Source organism: Grus americana, chromosome 13 (assembly GCF_028858705.1).
Source record: "Grus americana isolate bGruAme1 chromosome 13, bGruAme1.mat, whole genome shotgun sequence".
NCBI lineage: Eukaryota > Metazoa > Chordata > Aves > Gruiformes > Gruidae > Grus > Grus americana.
In genome coordinates, this window is record NC_072864.1 from 19,693,083 (window position 1) to 19,711,759 (window position 18,677).

Below are 18,677 nucleotides of genomic sequence, written 5' to 3' on the forward strand. Positions count from 1 at the left end.
TTTGTACTGCTGACTACTGGTGTTAAATTACTCTTGTAAGTAGGTTAAATTGACATGGTTTTGTTTGGTTTTTGAGTGTTAGTTCTGTAAAGAGCTTGGATAATATTGTTGTGTGACCAAATACCTCTCCCTAGAGACAAAAATATTGATGTGACAAACCACATTCAAAGAATGACTGTCTGGCCCGCCCTCCAGTTTTTGAACATAAGTTGATGTCAAAGTCGGTGAAATGTAAATTTGCTGCATTGCTTTTTAGAAATTGTACAACTTGCAGTGTGCATCAGCCTGCCAGTTGCAGGAAGGTGGAGTAAACTTCATGGATTTAAGACATATGTTATAGGCTTCAGATTTAAAATTGCAGTGGCTAAAGGAAACTTGAATGTTACTCTTGGTTAAATTTGGTAATGTATTATCCAGAAGATTTAAGGAAACAATGTACTATTTAAGTTTCTTTTTTCTGATGTTTCAATGTGTTTTGTGCCTAGAATTACTACTGCTAGCTCAAGCAACAGGTAGTTTTGAGAACTGAGTGCATTGGTGGTTAGTCTTACATTTAAGAAAAGGAAAGACATGTGAATTAACATTTATCAAATTTTGGTTTTTAAACATTTTCTTTGCCAAAAATAAACCATACTTGATTTTCTAGCTATGAATTAAATTTTCTTTGTGTTAATAATACATTTGCATTCACAACACCTCTGAAGTTTCATAAACTCACTAGTTTCCATAGTAGAAAAACTAAATTTTAGAATATTTTACATATCCATGTGTTCTGGCAAATAGCATTGCTGATATTTGTACTGGGGGACAGACATCTGTATGCCACTTTCTGATTTCTGAAGAGATTGAAGATGATTTTAATTAAATACTACTCTGACTCTTTAGTCTTTGTACTACTACTTTGTGTGTTTATATTATGCACACCGAAATGCAGCAAAAGTCAACTAATACTTTAATATTACATCTACTTTTTCATCAGCTCCTGGGCTACAGTGAAAAGCCAGTAAACCTACAAATGTTCATCGGAACAGCAGATGATCGCTACTTAAGACCTCACGCGTTCTACCAGGTGCACCGAATCACTGGAAAAACAGTTGCAACAGCTAGTCAAGAGATAATAATTGCCAGCACTAAAGTTTTGGAAATACCACTTCTTCCTGAAAATAATATGTCAGCCAGGTACATTGCAGCATAAATTAGCTGTTTGCTTGCTATGTGTCTTGTTTGTGGCTTTTTCATTTGTACAAAGGTGAAAGAAAAACCTTGTAGAATAGCATATTTTTCCACAAATGTGGCTCACGATTAAGATACGTCTCTCTAAACATGACAATGTTAAAAAAAATAAGTGTTCAGGTAGTAAAGGGGGAAGCTCGTAACATTGACGGGGAGATGGGCAGGTGCTTCTGGGATTATACTTCCCCATATAATCCATACATATATATGACTCCACAGTGTAGATTTGTATGTGGGTTACTGGCCGGTATAGTGTTTTTGTTCGATTTTAGAGACTTTCTTCTATGAAAATACAGTCGTACAGTTTAGTTGCTTCCTTATTGATTGAATGTGGTAATTTCACTTCTGGTATGTTGGTAGGCCCTTTCCTTGTTTTGATTATCTTTTTTGGTTTTAGCAGTTGCATTATTCTGTCTTTTCAGGTCTTACCAGAGAGAATGTGCTAAATAATAGTTTAATGGTTAGTTATAGAACAATTAAACTGTTCACATTTGGAGGGTCAGTGAACAGAGGAAAGAAAGCAAGATTGCTTGTTGATGCAACACATTTATTTCTTATGTCTGCTTCTGAAGTCAGCTTAGGTTTTCTAGTTACGGACTCCATGCTGGTTGCATTGAATGCTATGAACCCGCAGTGGCGTGCAAGATACCGCTCCTCACAAGCTTATGTATATGTGTTAATTGATTAAAGTATGTGTGTCTTGTATGAGTAATCAATAACTCTATGAAGTGGTAGCTGGGAGTTGATAGCTACACTTTTGTCATTGTCTAGTCCTTCCTAAGGCAGAACTAAATATAGGTGTCTCGCTCACTGTAGATGATGTTTACTATGTTAAATAACTTACTTTGAAGTAGGTTAAACAATGCGCAATAACACATAATCTTTTAAAGGTTCAAAAAAGCAGCAGCTAGACATTTACCAGACAAAATATTTCAACAGAATACTTGCTGCCATTTTTGACACTAACAAATCTTTTAATCTCAGACACTGAAAATAGGATAATATGAGGAAAAAATAGAATGCTTTTCATTCGTTAACAAAAGAAAGGCTTACAGAGTATATACCTTGGCAATAGTTTGATTCATTTTCTTCCATTTCTCTTCTAATCCATCCATTCTCACCTATCTCCAGTATCGATTGTGCTGGTATTTTGAAACTTCGCAATTCAGATATAGAGCTCCGTAAAGGAGAGACAGATATTGGAAGAAAGAATACCAGAGTGCGACTTGTGTTTCGTGTTCACATCCCACAACCTAGTGGAAAAGTCTTATCTCTGCAGACTGCTTCCATACCTGTTGAATGCTGTAAGATTGCTTTAACTATACATAATTTATACTCATATTTTCTGCATGCGTCAGTAGTACATTCTGACAATATTTATTGTCAGAATTATATATAATAAATGTGTGTAAAAACCATTGTGTGTTAAGAGCTAAATTACCAAAAATTAATATATCTTTATTTAAAGATGGTACTTGCCAAATGACAGCCTTAAGGTTTGGAGGAAAAACAATGTTTTAGGTTTTAAACTGAATACTGCAGTCACCCAGCTAGCACCTTCAGTAGTTCCTGTGTATGAGCAGAGGAAGCTGATGTATCTCAGTGAAAATAAATATTCATTTCAGGAAAAACTAATACCATTTCATTTACAAGAGTCTGTACCATTATTTGGCTTTATACAGTATGATCTTAAGAACAGCTGAACTTCTAGAGAGTTCATTTGTTAAGTGCTGGCACTAAGGAATCAAAACATGACCTTTTTGCCTAGAATTCATTTTGTCTATGAAATACCAAAGTAATTTTTAAACCAGTATTCCTAAGCTAAAAATTTCATTTGCTGTAACAGTAGAGACTGTTGGGATTCATGGCTTCTTGCTGTTTCTTTTCTATAATTACATAAGTTCAACATAATTTAAAAAATATAAGATAAACCATACACAAATATGATTTATATATGTAAATAGAGGGTTTGTTTTAGTTTCACCCCTGAATCTTCAAGTTAAGATCATAAAAGAAACATCACCATGATTAAAATTGTGAATAATAACTTTCCATTATTTTTTTTTAAAGCTCAGCGATCTGCTCAAGAACTTCCTCAGATTGAGAAGTACAGCATCAATAGTTGCTCAGTAAATGGAGGCCATGAAATGGTGGTGACAGGATCCAATTTTCTTCCAGAATCCAAAATTATATTTTTTGAAAAAGGACAAGGTAAATACTATCTTTTTTCTCAAAAACAAAACCAAACACACTACCTGAGATTGATTTTTAGGAAGTAAGGATGTTTTTAAAAAGGAAAAAAAAAAGTTAAGTCACAAGTAGTAATCTGAACCTTCAGTTTGGGCACTGATGTAGATGCTGGTTAGCAATGATTAAAGGAATAGCACTTCTAATTCAGGAAGACAGTTACAGGCTAACTAACTTCGAACTGCGTGTAGTTGAAAGATGCTGTTGATAGATCATACCACAGACCTTAATGTTTCTTACTTAGACTAAACTGCATGAAAAATAGTTGAAAATTTAGGACTAGCTGTCTTTAAACCCAAAGTTCCTTTTCTTCCCTAATTGTCCCTTTAAAATAGCATAACATTTGAACAGCTTACGTTATCATTGCTGTGACTTGAATACCTGATGTGAATGTTTGGGAAAACAGTAGCAAAAGTCAGTCATTTAAAAATAAGAGTTTGCAACCAAGTCCAACTCTTCTACATCTTGTTTTTTTCCTAAATATTTAAGTTAAAAAGTTGGGGCATTTTTATTGGCATATACAACACAAGTGGGGGTTTTATGTAATAATGTATTTTGACACACAAGTTGAACACCTTTTACAGAAGTACTGCTGCTAGACAATAGGTTCCCTGATAACCCATGCAAAAACCCAGTACAGTGTTAGGTTTAGGACCTGGGTTATGCTAGGTCAGAGCAGAGGGAGGTTCACCGAGGCAACACAGACAGCCTGCCTGGTATTTGAACTACAGGGTCTTTTGGTTCAAGGGAGGGTGTTTGTTTTAAATGTGTAACCTGTGGGTATGTGCATGAAGATACGGCGTATGTTATCTCTCGCATGGTGACTTAACCTATAAGTCATCAGTGTGTTGGTTTGAATAATCACAAGTGTTAGCAGTAATTTGACTACCTTTCAAAAATGTTTTTAGAAAAATGGGGAAAAAATGCCTCTGTACACTTACAGTACACACTGCCTCCTTTAGAATCTAGCTGTGTGTAATCACAGGTTCTGTTAACAATGCGGAATCCTGCACAACAGTCAGCTTAGGGACAATGTAGTGTTGAAACTCCTAAAGCATCTCTATAGTTTACACTTTGTTTACAATATAGTTGTCAGTTGGTCTCTATGACTAAAAATAAATGTGGGGTTTTTTTTGAAGTATTTAAGTATTTTTAAGATTAAATATTTAAGTGTTTTAGAAAATGCTTTTTGCTTGAATTATTTGTAAATTTCTCTCAACAGATGGACGACCTCAGTGGGAGGTAGAAGGGAAAATAATTAGGGAAAAGTGTCAAGGGGTGAGAAACAATTTTTTTTACTTTAGAAAGCTTTCTGTTTTAAAATGAGAAACTAGACATCTTCATGGTTCTGAAACTTAGTAAAGTAAGTAGATCATTGGCTGATTCAGACAGACAACTGGAGACTTCTAGATTGGCTTAATACTATAAAGTAGCCATTAAGATGATGCTTTGAAGGGACTGGAAGTAGTATGGTTGTTGCAAAAGCAAGGAAAAAAAAAATTGAAAATTTAAAAAAAAAAAACAAACCAAGAAACCAAAAAACCCAAACACCCTGAAGATAATTTTGCTAAGATGACATAATTTCCAGTGCATTAAATTTTTTCTTAAAAGCTTAATGATCCAAAAAGCAATTCTTTGCTGGAGTCTTTTTTTTTTTTTTTTTTTGATGCTCTGGCAGATAAACAAAGCACCCTTTAGATGACATGTCTACTTAATTAAAAACATTACCTTCAGAACACTTGTGTTTAAAAGAAGAAAAAAGTCTCCAAATAAAAGTTTGCATATCGTACAGATTTACTATGTAATATGCACAAACTTGAAGTTTACCAATTTCAAAATAGCAGTTTGCTTTAGTTTTGCGATAAGTGTTTTAGTTTTTTTCTGTAATTAATAGCAGTTTCATTTGCATTTGATCTGTAAAATTTTTGTTTCAACTTTCCTATAGGCAAACATCATACTTGAAGTTCCTCCATACCATAATAAAACCATTACAGCTGCAGTTCAGGTGCAGTTTTATCTCTGCAATGGCAAGAGGAAAAAAAGCCAGTCTCAACGTTTTACTTACACACCAGGTATTGCATGAAAAGTTAAAAAAAAAAATTGCATTTTATTTTGTCTTTTAAAGTAGACAGTTGAAAGTAATTCAGTCAGTCTTGTACCTTTGACAGGTAGATAAGACTAGCTTTGAATTGTTCGTTAAACATCTTAAGCTTCTCTAATTAAAAAGCTGGAATTTAGAGTAATAAGCTACAGAACTATAATTACAGCCAGGTCTTTCTTCGTTATACGCTTTTCAGAATAATTTGCATTCTACTTTGCTTTGAGAGTGATGAATGACAGAAGCTGCTCTTCAAACAGAGAGAAGGGTCAGGGAGATGAGAGAACAACAGGTTTGATGTGGGTTTTTCAACTCAAATGTCAAACACACCCCAACACACACAGAAACGCACGCACTCTTGGGTGTGTGTTCACACACACACGTGTGCATGCGCACGCTCTTTCACACACACACACGCAGACACGCTCTCGCACAGGTGCACTCATGCACGCGCACACACATGCATGCTTGCTCACGCTCACATGCACTCTTGTTCGTGTGTGCTCACACTCATGCACTTCGCACACACACACAGTGTCATGCTCTCATGTGTGCGCTCTCAAGTGCATCCACTCATACATGTGTGCTCATGCACACTTTTGTGGACTCACACACAGGCTCCTGCACACGCACTCATACTTTCTCACACTCACACACATGTACACATACATGCTTGTGCACTCCCAGTCTTGCACATTTGCACACACTCATGCTTGTGCACACGTATTCTCATGTGTGCACGCTCACTGTCAAGCGTTCACTCGTGCACTCACGCGTGCTTTCACATGCACTTACACATGCACTCATCCTTTCTCGCGCACTCACACGTGCACATGCGCATGCACACACGCATTTTTGCACTCAGTCTCACACTTCCACCTGCACAGTCTCACAGGTGCACGCTCTCTCGCACACTCAGACTTTCTTCCAGTCATGTGCACGCACTCTCAAGCGTGTGTGCTCTTGCACATGCACAGCCACGCACGCTATCACGCACTCACTAGAGCGTGTGCTCTCATGCACTCACGCACGCTCACTCGCGCTCACACACACATTGGTGGATGCACTCACACATTCTCGCATGCTCGACAGCGCACACGCCTGCTCACGCACTCTGTCTTGTGCACATTCTCACTCGCACGCACACTCATACTTTGTCGTGTATGTGCACTCTCACACTTTCACACTCACCCACACATACTCTCACACATACATGCTCTCACTCTCACACACTGAGACTCTCTTCCCGTCACGGGCACGTATGCTCCTGCACGCACGTAGTCACGCATGCTTTCACGCACTCACTAGAACATGTGCTCTTATGCACTCATGCACTTTCACGCTTGCTTGCACTCGCACACACATTGGTGCACATGCACTCATGTGCACAGTTGAGCATGTGAGAATGCTAACAGCACGCACACACACGCACTGTTTCACGCTCTCACTCTTGTGCATATGCGCACATTCTCACTCGCACTCATACTTTCTGGCACACTTGCGCACTCTCACACGCAGTCTCACTCACCCGCACATACTCTCACACGTACATGCTCTCACTCTCACACACTCAGACTCTCTTCCAGTCATGCGCACGTATTCTTGAGCGCGTGTGCTCTCGCACAGTTACGCACGCTTTCACGCATTCACTAGAGCGTGCGCTCTCATGCACTCACACACTCTCACAAATGCTCACTTGCGCTCACGCACACATTGGTGCGTGTGCACTCACACGGTCTCACATGCTCGACCCCATGCATGCACACACGCATGCTCATGCACTGTCTTGCGCACGCTCTTGCACATGCACCCATACTTTCTCACACACTTGTGGGCGTGCACTCACACTTTTGCACTCATGCAGTCTTACACACTCACCCGCACATACTCTCACTCTCGCACACTCAGACTCTCTTCCAGTCACGTGCACATACTCTCAAGCACGTGCTCGTGCACTGTCTCATGCTCTCACTCTTGCGCACATTCTCACTCGCACATGCACTCATACTTTCTTGCACTCACATACTTGCGCAGTCTCACACGCTCACCCGCACATACTCTCACACGTGCATGCTCTCACACTCACTCTTCCGGTCATGCATACACACTCTTGAGTCATGCACACTTTCACACACTCAAACGCATGCACTCTCATGCACTTGCCCACTCTCACGCATGCTTGGTTGTTCTCACGCACACACACACATTCATGTGCACGCACTCATGCATTCTCACGTGTGCACACTGAGTGTGCAGTGCGCACTCGCACGCTCACATACTCTCACATGCACACATTCTCACTCGCACTTTGTGCGCGCTCACATACACATACACTCTTACACACTTTTTGCACTTGTGCACTCTCAGGCACAGTCTCACGCTCTCACCTGCACATACTCACATGCGCACACTCTCTACCAGTCACGCGCACACACTCACAAGTGCGTGTGCTCTCACACACGCTTGCTTGTACTCACGCGCTCACGCTCACGTGCAGTCGCGTAGTTATGCATTCTCACATGCATGCGCACTGTCGAGTGTGCAGATGCATGCTCCTGCACTCATGCTCACCTGCACATTCTCACTCTTGCGCACTCTCACCTGCAGACTCTTGCACTCTCACCCATGCACGCTCTCGTGCTCTTGCCCACTGACACTCTCTTCCAGCCTCATGCTCATGCACGCACTCACTCTCACATCTGTACACTATCGAACGTGCACTCACGCACGCTCATACTCTTGCATGCTCACACTCTTACACGTGTACGCTCTCACACTCTCTTCCAGTCACGTGCACAAACTCTTGTGCTCACGTGCTCTCGCACATGTGGTCACACACGCTTTCACACTCCCAAGTCCGTGTGCACACAGTTATGCATTCTCACATGTGCATGCACTGTTAAGCGCATAGGCTCTCACCTCTCTTGCACACCTGTGCTCGTGCACGCACTCTCATGCACATGCGCTCTGACTCGCACACTCACGCACGTGCAGTCAGACCGCTCACATGTTCACTCACATGCGTGCACTCTTGCACACTCACACGCATGCACGCTCTCACCCTCACACATGCTCTCACACACTCTGTCACATGCGCATGCATTTGTGTGCACATACATTCTCACACTCAGTCTTGCACATGCACTTGCTCACACTCACTCACGGTCTCGCACATCTGCTCACACACGTGGTCTCATGCATGCTCTCACACTCATGTGCACACACACTGAGACATGCGCTGGTACGCACACACTGTCACCTGCACTGATGTGCACTCGCACACACTCGTGGACACTCACGTGTGTGCTCACACGCACACTCACATGCAGTCGTGCATGCACACTCTTCAGTCGCATGTGTGCTGTCACAGGCACATGATCTCTCCATGCACGCATGCATGCGTGTGCACTCTTACATGCTTGCACACTCTCACGTGTACCCTCTCACGCTCAAACTCTTGCACACTCGTGCATTCACACGCTCTCTCACACACACACGTGCTCCCTCACACACACACAGATTTAGATACAAGAAGATTAAAAAAACCACCTTCCCCCCCACCCTGGCCTCATTGCAGCACGTTGAGAGAAAAGAGTTTGTACCTCAGCCAGCAGGGAAAGCCGTACCGTTACCTGTACACGTAGTTAACACATCTTAATGCCTTGCACTTGGCATGAGGAAGTGGTGACTACTAGATATGCTTTGCCTGCCACTGACTTGTTAAGAAATTCACCCCTGGTGTTTAGAGAAGTCAGAATTCGCTAGGCACCAGTGATGGCATCAGACCCTTTAGTACTCTTTGGAGGACTTCCAGTCAGATACCTGAAGGAATCTTTAAAGCCGATAGGGATATTAATATGAACTTCTTAAAGCTAATGTATATGCTAACAAAGCCAACTTCTGTTAGTTTACACGATTTAAAATAAGTCTTGCTTACTTGTAGTGCTCTGAAATTACCTACTTTATACCTTCATGTGTAATTTAAGTAATGCTACCTAGGTATCCGGTATGCTAAGTATACATTAATTGTGTTATTGGATTTATGTAGTATTTTCTAACCATTCTTAAGCATGTCAGCTCCTAAGATAATTACAAGACACATCTTAAAGTATATTTTTGTTTGAGCTCAAACAGTGGATTGAAATAATGACTCTTACTGCTTAAATGAGAAGTTTATTTATAACTGCAGCTGTTAGTGCACAAACATTTAAAAATCCATTTTATCTATAAATCTATATAAGAGTTTATTTAACAGTGTATTTTACAAATTAGTAATTGAGCAGTCAAGTGTTAGCATTTTTTTACTATTTGTACTTAAAATCATTATCTTTTCATGAGCCTAGCGCTAGCTTAAAAAAATCCTGTCACCAAAAATGTGTTGATTTGTAACTCTCCGTTTTATAAGAACAATTGTTGCCATCATTGAAATTGGGGGATATGCCGAAAGAGCTGCTGTAATTAAAACAACACCCATGACAGACTATTTTAACTGTGTTGCCAAAGTTCAGCTGTCATCTTGATGAGAGGCTAAGGGAAGTTTGAAGCCTGCTAAAAAACTTCATTCACCTTTTCCGAGTGCCTGATACTGAACTCTTGCCTGCCTGTTTTCAGCGGAGCCCCGCAGCCCCATTCTTTAGGTCTACTGGACTTTCTCTGGCTGGGTTGCAAATGTCTTTTAAAAACATACGTTGCAGAGGAGGGTGTTTTAGAAGGGAAGATAACGGCCTTTGAATATATGCTAGGAGCATTCTCCTGGCTTTTAAGGATTAATATAGCAGGCATAACATCAAAGAAAATGAAAGCAGAGCAGAAGAAGGGAAATTGGCACAAGGACATTAACAATACTACTGTGGCTGTTAAACAGCAATTAGTATGCATTTATCACAGGATACAAATGGGTTGGAATTGTAATACTGTGTTTTACTTTTTCTAGTTATAATGAAGCAAGAGCACAGAGATGAGGTGGATTTGTCTGCTGTTCCATCTTTGGCCCTGCCTCACACAAGCAACGTCCAGGGCCTGCATTCTATCCGAACTCAATTGCCTTCACCAGAGCAAGGGCATCCACACGACAGTTTACTGTCCACGTCACCCAGGAGCCTTGTGTGTCCAGTTCAACCACCATACACAGCAATGGTGACCTCAGCAGTACCCCACCTGCCACACATGCAAGGTAGAAACCTTAGTCCAAGCGAAGAGTGTCATGTTTTGCCTCCTGCTGTGGTTCAGTCTTTTCAGGTAACATCAGCACCTCCTGTGAGGCCTTCTTACCAGCCTATGCAGTCTAACGATGTATACAATGGGCAGTCTGGTCTTCCTATGAACTCTGGCTCCAGCCAAGGATTTGATGCTATTTCATTTCAGCAAGACACAGCTGTACCTCATTTGATAAATCTTAGCTGCCAAGCTCTACCACCAATGCAGTTTCATTCCTCAAATCCAGGTTCTGTGTCAACATCGAGTACAGCAGCGCACCCCCTAGCACACCCAGCTCATTCGGGACAGTCATCTGCTCACCTGCCATCGATGGGATACCACTGCCCAAGCGCTGGGCAGGGCTCCATCCCTTCTGCAATGAGTCGGTCCCTTGGGCAGTCTTCTCCCCAGCTGCAGCAAGTCCCATACCATTCTGCAAATCCAGCATCCGCTTCATCCCCATCCCCGACAGCTTCCCACCCTTTGGTCCATTCACCACTGTCTGGACCTTCTTCACCCCAGCTACAACCTCTGCCTTATCAATCTCCTAGCTCAGGACCTGGCTCATCTCCCCCACCAGCCGCTGTAAGCCACTCGGGACAGCACTCCCCTCAAGCACACAGTCCAGCATTGGGAGGTCTTAATGCAGCATCATCCCTTGTACACCATACTCTATGCGATTCATCTCCGTTTTCACCAGATGGGGCAGCTATTAACATTAAACCAGAACCTGAAGATCGAGAATTGAATTTTCAAACAATAGGACTACAAGACATCACACTAGATGATGGTAAGTGGAGATAATATTTTAATACTGGCATATAATCTACATTAAACTACAAAGTGGGTTTAGGTTTGCTTTGTTTTGTTTAGAGCACACAGTAAATTTGTAGCGTCAGAATGGAGTTGTATTTTTTGTGTCCAAAGCAAAGACTTATTTAAAACTAACAATATCAGCTGTATACCTGTAGGTATACAGTTCAAGGACTTTAGTCTAACTTGCCCCTAGAATTTGTTTTTGTCATAAAACAGAGCTTGAGGATTAACTCCTACATACTGACACCTTATATACAGGGAACTAATTTGAAGCCTTTTCTGATTGTCCTGTTGGTATGTTTTAGTGAAAGTCATAATAATATATCTAAGTTGCATAAACAGCTTGGAGTCTTTTTTTCTTGGAGTTATCCCAGTTTTGAAGGGCGGGCTAGTTTTCTGAAAATACATCACATGCATTTTGGCACTGTCTTAGTCTCTTCGCAGACATTCTGTAGATAAGCTGTCGTCATTCAGCACCTCTGCTCACAGCAGCTGTTTGCCTTCTCCTTACCACTCTGGCTACCTTTTTCAGAAATGCACTCATTTAAACAAAAAGAACAAGGACATTCTAGTGCTAAAGGCCAGGCTATAAAGTTCTCTACTTTAAAAACTTGGACAGTGTTAATTTATAAAACTTGTCCACCCAAGTGAAAAAGAGAGATCAGATCCAAAACGTCAGACTATTTGAGGCATAGATGCAAAGCAATTTAAAGAACACGTCACACTGGAAGAACAGAAGGCCTGGCCTTAAAAGGTGTGTAAGAGGTGTTCGGTATGCATGATGGGAATCTTACTGTGTACAGGACTCTACAGGAGCCTTAACTGTTGTGGTGGTGTTTTGTTATTGGTTTGTTGTTTGTGGTTTTTGTTTTTTTTTAAATCATCCCTAGTAATTACTTAATTGCATCAGCAGTAGCGTAAAGACTTAAGTTTAGGCCATCTGTTAAATATCCATGTCAGCCCCAGTTCCTTGCATAAATGGAGCTTTGCTAGTGCTGTCTCCAGTCAGTAGTAAGAAAATTTAGTAAGAAACGCCTTTAAAGGCAGAGCATACTGGGAAGAAAATGAAACTGATAATACAGTTGGGCTTTCAGTTAAATGGCCACCCTAGTTAAACAAAGCTCTCCTTTTAGAAACACTCTTTATCAATCAACTTAACTTTATTTAGAAAGGAAGGAAGGGACTGATTCTATCAAGGACTCGCTGAAGGGAAAAGAGCAAGGCTTTATGAAACAGAATGCAAAAAAAAAAAAAAGAGCATTTTCTACTTCAGTACTAGAGGAGTGAGAAAGACATCTAAAGTTTCAAGAAGTGTCATGTTAGAACTTACCTTTTTCTCATCCTTCTTCCCTCCACACTCACAAAAAGAGATATAGAAATAAAAAAAATACAACTAAATGCTGTAGTTAAACTTTTTGCAATATAAGCACAGGTGTGTAGCATTCATGAGCATCTTGTCAGTTTGTTTATGCCTGTTCAGAAATGAAAATGCATGCACAGTAATGAAAGCCAGTTTTTTTCCCTATATCACAAATATTAAATGCTTTTAGAAACTATTTCCTTTGCTTAACGGAATGAAATTAATGAGTTGTTTCTGTGCTGACAAAGACACAAAATCACAGGAAAAGCTGCAAAAGCCACACTTAGTGTGGCCACTTGCTAATAGTTTAGAGAAGTGTAATCAATATACATGACTCAAATGGCTACAGCTTTATTAATGTCTTTTTTTTAAGTAATGCTTGCTATAGACGTTAAAAGAAGGTCTGATAACTAATGATTAAACTATATGCTTCCTATATGGAAAATTGAACATGGTTTGAAATGCTAAACTAGCACTTGGCAGCAACAGTACATTTGCAAGCATAGAGATTGTCTTCATTTCAGTTTAAAATTACCACCATTTGATGGTGGTTGTTTTTTTTTTTCATTTCCAACCTGCAAATACAAATCAGATGTTTAGCCTGAAACCTGCTGTTCCAAAAATCTTGAAGGGCATAGTGACAAGAAACAAGCTGCTCAATTCTTTCAACATGTGTAAATACTTCCGCTGCTTAATCAGCTTTAAATAAAAACCATGTTTAGACAGGAACATTTTTTTTACAATGTATCTAACATATTACTGTGGTTTGAAAAAATAACTTCAAATTTTTTCTTTTGTATATAATTGAATTTTATTTTCTGTACAAATAGAGCTAGACACAAATAGCAAATCAGTTATGCTACATTAATGTTATAACAATTAAGGGGGAAAAAACCCAAACATAATTGCATACATAATGAATGTTGATACAGTATATACTCCCAGTTAACAAATCAAACCTGAAAGCTATATTTAGTTGGACAATAGGTTTTCAAGGGTTACCAATTCAGGCAAATAAACCTCTCAAAACAAAACACTAAGGCAAAACCAATTGAAAATTGTATAAATCATGTCTGGATTACAGACCTTAAATATTTAAGTCAGTAGTCTTAAAAAAAAAAGTAAACAAAAAACCCTGACAGCATAATCTTCTTTTTAAGTAATGTGCACTATTTCAAAATTAGCATAGTAGATATTTTCTTTGCCAAGAAAATAAAATATTTGAAGAAAATCTGAGTGTAGTATGGAAGTGCTACCTCATGACAAAATTAGTCCTGGAATTACTAAACTGCTAAGCTTGGTAAAAAAACCAACCAAAAAAAAAACCCAACCAACCCACAAACGCACCCCACCTACACAAGTAGAAGTCTGGATAGTAGTTACATAAATTCTTTTAAGCAAGACTCCTAAAAGTGAATCTTACTGCCTCTTCAGCCAACATTTAGACTTTTTTTCTAAAACTTCACACAAAAACCTCCCAAATTTACTACTTCATACAGAACTCCAAAGCTGCTTCATCCATCAGTGCTCAAGCCAAGAGCATCTGGATTAGTCTTGATCCAGCATCTTCTGGAAGGTGTAACACATCTGGATTCACCATTTATAGCTTCTCTGCAAAGTCAAATACACTTGCCAATGACCAGAATCAAGTATCTTTTTAAGTTCTTTTTCATTCCTTTGCCCTTTACCAGTTAGAGCAAGCTGGGCTCTGTTCAGACTATGAGTGAAAAAGGATTACATGATTTCAAGGCAGATACCTGGGTATCTGCATAAAGTACGCTTTATTTTTCTTTTTTTTTTTTTTCCCCATACTGAATTTTGTGTGGCTCTTTGTTGACTTGTTTTTCAGCAGGCTCTGGTTGATGTCTTTACGCTTTTCTAATCTCCATCTTGAATTTGGTCTTTTGTTTGGCTTTCCTTCTTTGCATCTTTGCTTCCTATGGGAAACACTTTCTAATTCACTCGAAGAAACAAGGGGTGAAAATGCATGAGGACACCTAGATACGAAATTAAAATATTACAGAAAATATTTGAAACATAACACAATTTCAAAGTAATTTGTACTGTATGCTACTACTTAAAAGGTGTTCTGAAAAACAGTACTTTTTCTGCTTAGGTCTTTGCAATAGTCAATCTCCACAAGCTGGTAAACTTTTGGACTGGAACTACATTAAAAGCAGCTTCTTGCTCTTTATTAGTCCCCTCCACTTCTTCACCCCCATATGTTGGACCTTCATTTTCCCTTAACATCTTCAATAAGTCTGTCCTCTGCCCAACTCCCCAGGATTACATTTTGCTGTATAGACAGCAGAGTAGGGCTGCAAATAGGTGTGAACAAGGCAGCTGAAATGACAAGAAACAGGCAGTTGGTCATTTCTGTCCTTTCCCATGTCCATCATCCATACCCTGCTCTGGTGTACACTCATCTGATAAAGGTCCCATTTCTTCCCCACTTAAAAAAAAAAAAGCTAGTCAAAGTTAGACTCAATCTAGTAACATGATGAGGCCTTGTTAATTTTTTTCCACTCTGTTTTTAAAAAGTGCTCCTACTGTGGTGTTTTACCTATCCCACTGTCAAGTTTTAGATTTAAATCTATTCTAATACTGTTGATCTCAAATTTAATCTCTTGTGTTATGCAGTTTAGGAGTGAGTTTACCTTGGATTTTGTGGCTTTCTGGAGTGATGAATTTCTAACATGTACAACTGTATTTAACCATTTTTAAGGTACTATGTTAGGCTGTATTCAGCAAATCAGGATGACCTTCTACTAATCCTCCTACATTTTGTTACTCATTGCATCTCCATTACATAAAGCTGGAGATTAGAAAATCCAGCATGTGGATTTACTATAAATCATAACTAGAAATCCTCTAACCATTTTGTGTACATAAAGCAGTAAGTCTGCTTTGTCAGACACATTGCATGTAGAATTTCTAAGCCATTTGCACTCATTCATTTTAGTAGTTCTGTGATAACTCTGTAGTTGATAAATTTTCTTGCTGGGAAGCTCAATGATTATTCTGATCTTTGCTAGAAAGTTTGTATGTCTTTACAGGTAGCTTTTTACTGTAGCTTCAGTTTAACTTCTGGAGAATCACAGTAGTAACTAATAAAGTATTGGAAACATGCATTAACATGACATTCTTAATTAAGGCAGCTCTTTCTATAGTTATGATGCACGAGGGTCTACAGAAACAAAAAATACTGAATGCTAGACTCCAGCTTAGTAGGGAGGAGAGCAGCTCAAAAACCTAACTCAAACTTGAGATGTTCTTGAGATGTACATATCAAACTCAAGCTGTTCTTTACTGTCTCCTAAGCACAGAATAAAATATTGCATCTTGCAGCATGCCCAACACAGATTTGTGTGATAAGAACTCTAGTCTACATTGTACACGGAATTCTCCGAATATTCCTGTTGATAAGGCATTCCAAAAATTACACTAGTATAATTTGTTTAGTAAGGTTGTGTTCAAACTCCACCTTTCTTAGTATTCTGTATATTAAATATATATTGTCAAGCAGTACGGAGGTAGCAATTAAAGCTTATGAGAAGAATTGTAAACTGCTTTATGGGCCCCTGCAGTGAGATGTTGAGGTTGAGTTAGGTGATAACGCAGAACCTGAAATATATTGGAAGAAAATGGGAATCTGCTTTTAGAAATAGGTAAGTGTTGTGAATGAACTAGAGAAAGATCCAGACACTAAGCACTAGATTGAAAGGAGAAGGTTGGAATAGTGATATTTGACTGGGGTTGTCAGCAGTTAAAGGATACTATGACCATATCTTCTAGTGGATTCATTCACTGTGTTCATAAAGTCTCAATAGATGCCTTGCTGGCACAGAAGACCAGGTATAGTCTGCTGATGTGTAAAGAACTTCAGATAAATCCTCAGGTATCTATGACCAGCTAGTATATGAAACTTCCTATTTGCCTCTGAGAGCCACAGAACACCTTGTTAACTAATTCAAAGCAAGCTCAACTAGTTGTACCTCTGCAAAAAGATTCCCATTTAAGAACTAGAAGAGGTTAGAAAACTCATATTCTGTGAATGCAAGTGGCATGTCTACATCATAGTGCAGATGCTCACAATAGTAGCAGAACTGGAAGGAGTTAGGCATGCTGTTGTGACACTGGCAAAAAAATACGCTTAGCCACTTCTGCACTGCTTTCCACTGCGCAGCATGTATCCTCTAGCTCCAAGGTTCACGCTTAATACTTACTATGTTAGACTCATCTATCTTGGGTGAGAGAAAGGGGTAAACATATGACTTAAATGAGTTGGTTTCACTACGATATATAAATGCAGAACATGACATCATAACCACAACGCAAACAGGGATATTTGTTACTGTCCCAAATAACTGCAGAGCTTGTCTGTGACGCTGCAGGCACATTCAGTCTGCCTATACAGCTATAAACATAATGTGCACAGGAAAATTATACTCCTCCTAACATTTCATTATTTTAACAGTTAATTAAAAAAAGTACTTAGTCAAGTTGGCATTGAACCCGAAATTACTAAAAGTGAGCCCATCTTGTGGCTTGAAATGGTGACTTGCATGGCAACCCACCATGTCCTTGATAGTTTGCCATTGCAAACATGGCTTGTTTTGATCACAAGCCAACAGAATCAGCTGGCTGCTCCACAACAGAGGGTTAATTAATTTAGTCTGGTAGCTTTGCTTTTTTTTTTTTAAGGGAAGGTTGACACAGTGCTACTTGCTGATCACGTGGAGTCAAAACCAGGCTGACTATACTGCACTAACCAATGTGACATAGCTGCAGGGATTCTTAACGTAAATGCTGCTGATACAACCCTAACTAGAGTTGACAAAAGAAGGCCTATATCCAAGGAAACATGTGCTACAGTCTATCCATAATATTCTTTGAGGTTTACTGATCCTCATTATGTCTGTAAATCCAGCAATTCACCTATCTGTCCTCTAAAACACATCAGTTCCTAGGTGGATGCAGCAATACTACCAAACCTAGACAATTGATACAATCCACCATACAATTATATCAAACTTCTTTCTGCAAAGAATAGTAAAAAAATAAATAAATAAAATTCTGTGCTACTTATTCTAGCAGCACTGCAAAAAAATCATGCATTCTAGAATATTTTTTGCCATCTACTTTTCTAAAACCAGTACATCATCTTGTTTAAGTCCCATTGCCCACAGATCCTACTTCAGTTCAGTAGTAGTAAAGGATACACAGGCTAAGCTTTTTATCAGATAGTGCTGCAATAAATGAAGTTGCTTGACTCCTGTAGGAAGAAATCCTGAAAACCAAGTGGTGTAATTCCAGTAGCTTTTTGGTGTGCCTGTATCCTTAACAGAACTCTAATTTTAAGTAGACTTACTGCTTTGACCCAAATGAGGTGCAGAAAATTGAGGTTTTAAAGTTATTCTTAACCTTTCTTTACTTAAGGGAGGAGCCAAGACAAAGAGGTAGTTATAAAAGTATGCATTTTTGATCAGTTAGATAAATCTACAGGATGTCCATTTTCTTGATTTCTATTAAAATTTAATAGTTTTAATTTTAGTGTTAGAGTCTTTGGGTACAAAACACATTTTAGGTTTTTACTTTCTTAAGAAATACTTTCTCAAATGTTTATGAAATTACCAGGTAGAAAGATATTTTTAATGTATGTTTACCTGAGACCTCAAGTTCTATCTAGCTTAAGTGTGTGTTGAACAAAATCCTTATGCTAATTAC

General features: G+C 39.2%; 1 protein-coding gene across 4 annotated transcripts in view; it reads left to right on the forward strand.

Moving 5' to 3' along the window:
• The window catches only part of NFATC3 (nuclear factor of activated T cells 3), a 76,346-nt gene that overhangs the window by 42,708 nt on the left and 14,961 nt on the right, over positions 1-18,677 (forward strand). For all 4 annotated transcript variants that reach the window (XM_054840085.1, XM_054840087.1, XM_054840084.1 and 1 more), the window contains 6 exons: positions 980-1,179; positions 2,365-2,537; positions 3,304-3,444; positions 4,703-4,758; positions 5,426-5,552; positions 10,512-11,564. In XM_054840085.1, the coding sequence (XP_054696060.1) occupies positions 980-1,179; positions 2,365-2,537; positions 3,304-3,444; positions 4,703-4,758; positions 5,426-5,552; positions 10,512-11,564 (1,750 nt within the window). The remainder of the gene's footprint in view (positions 1-979; positions 1,180-2,364; positions 2,538-3,303; positions 3,445-4,702; positions 4,759-5,425; positions 5,553-10,511; positions 11,565-18,677) is intronic.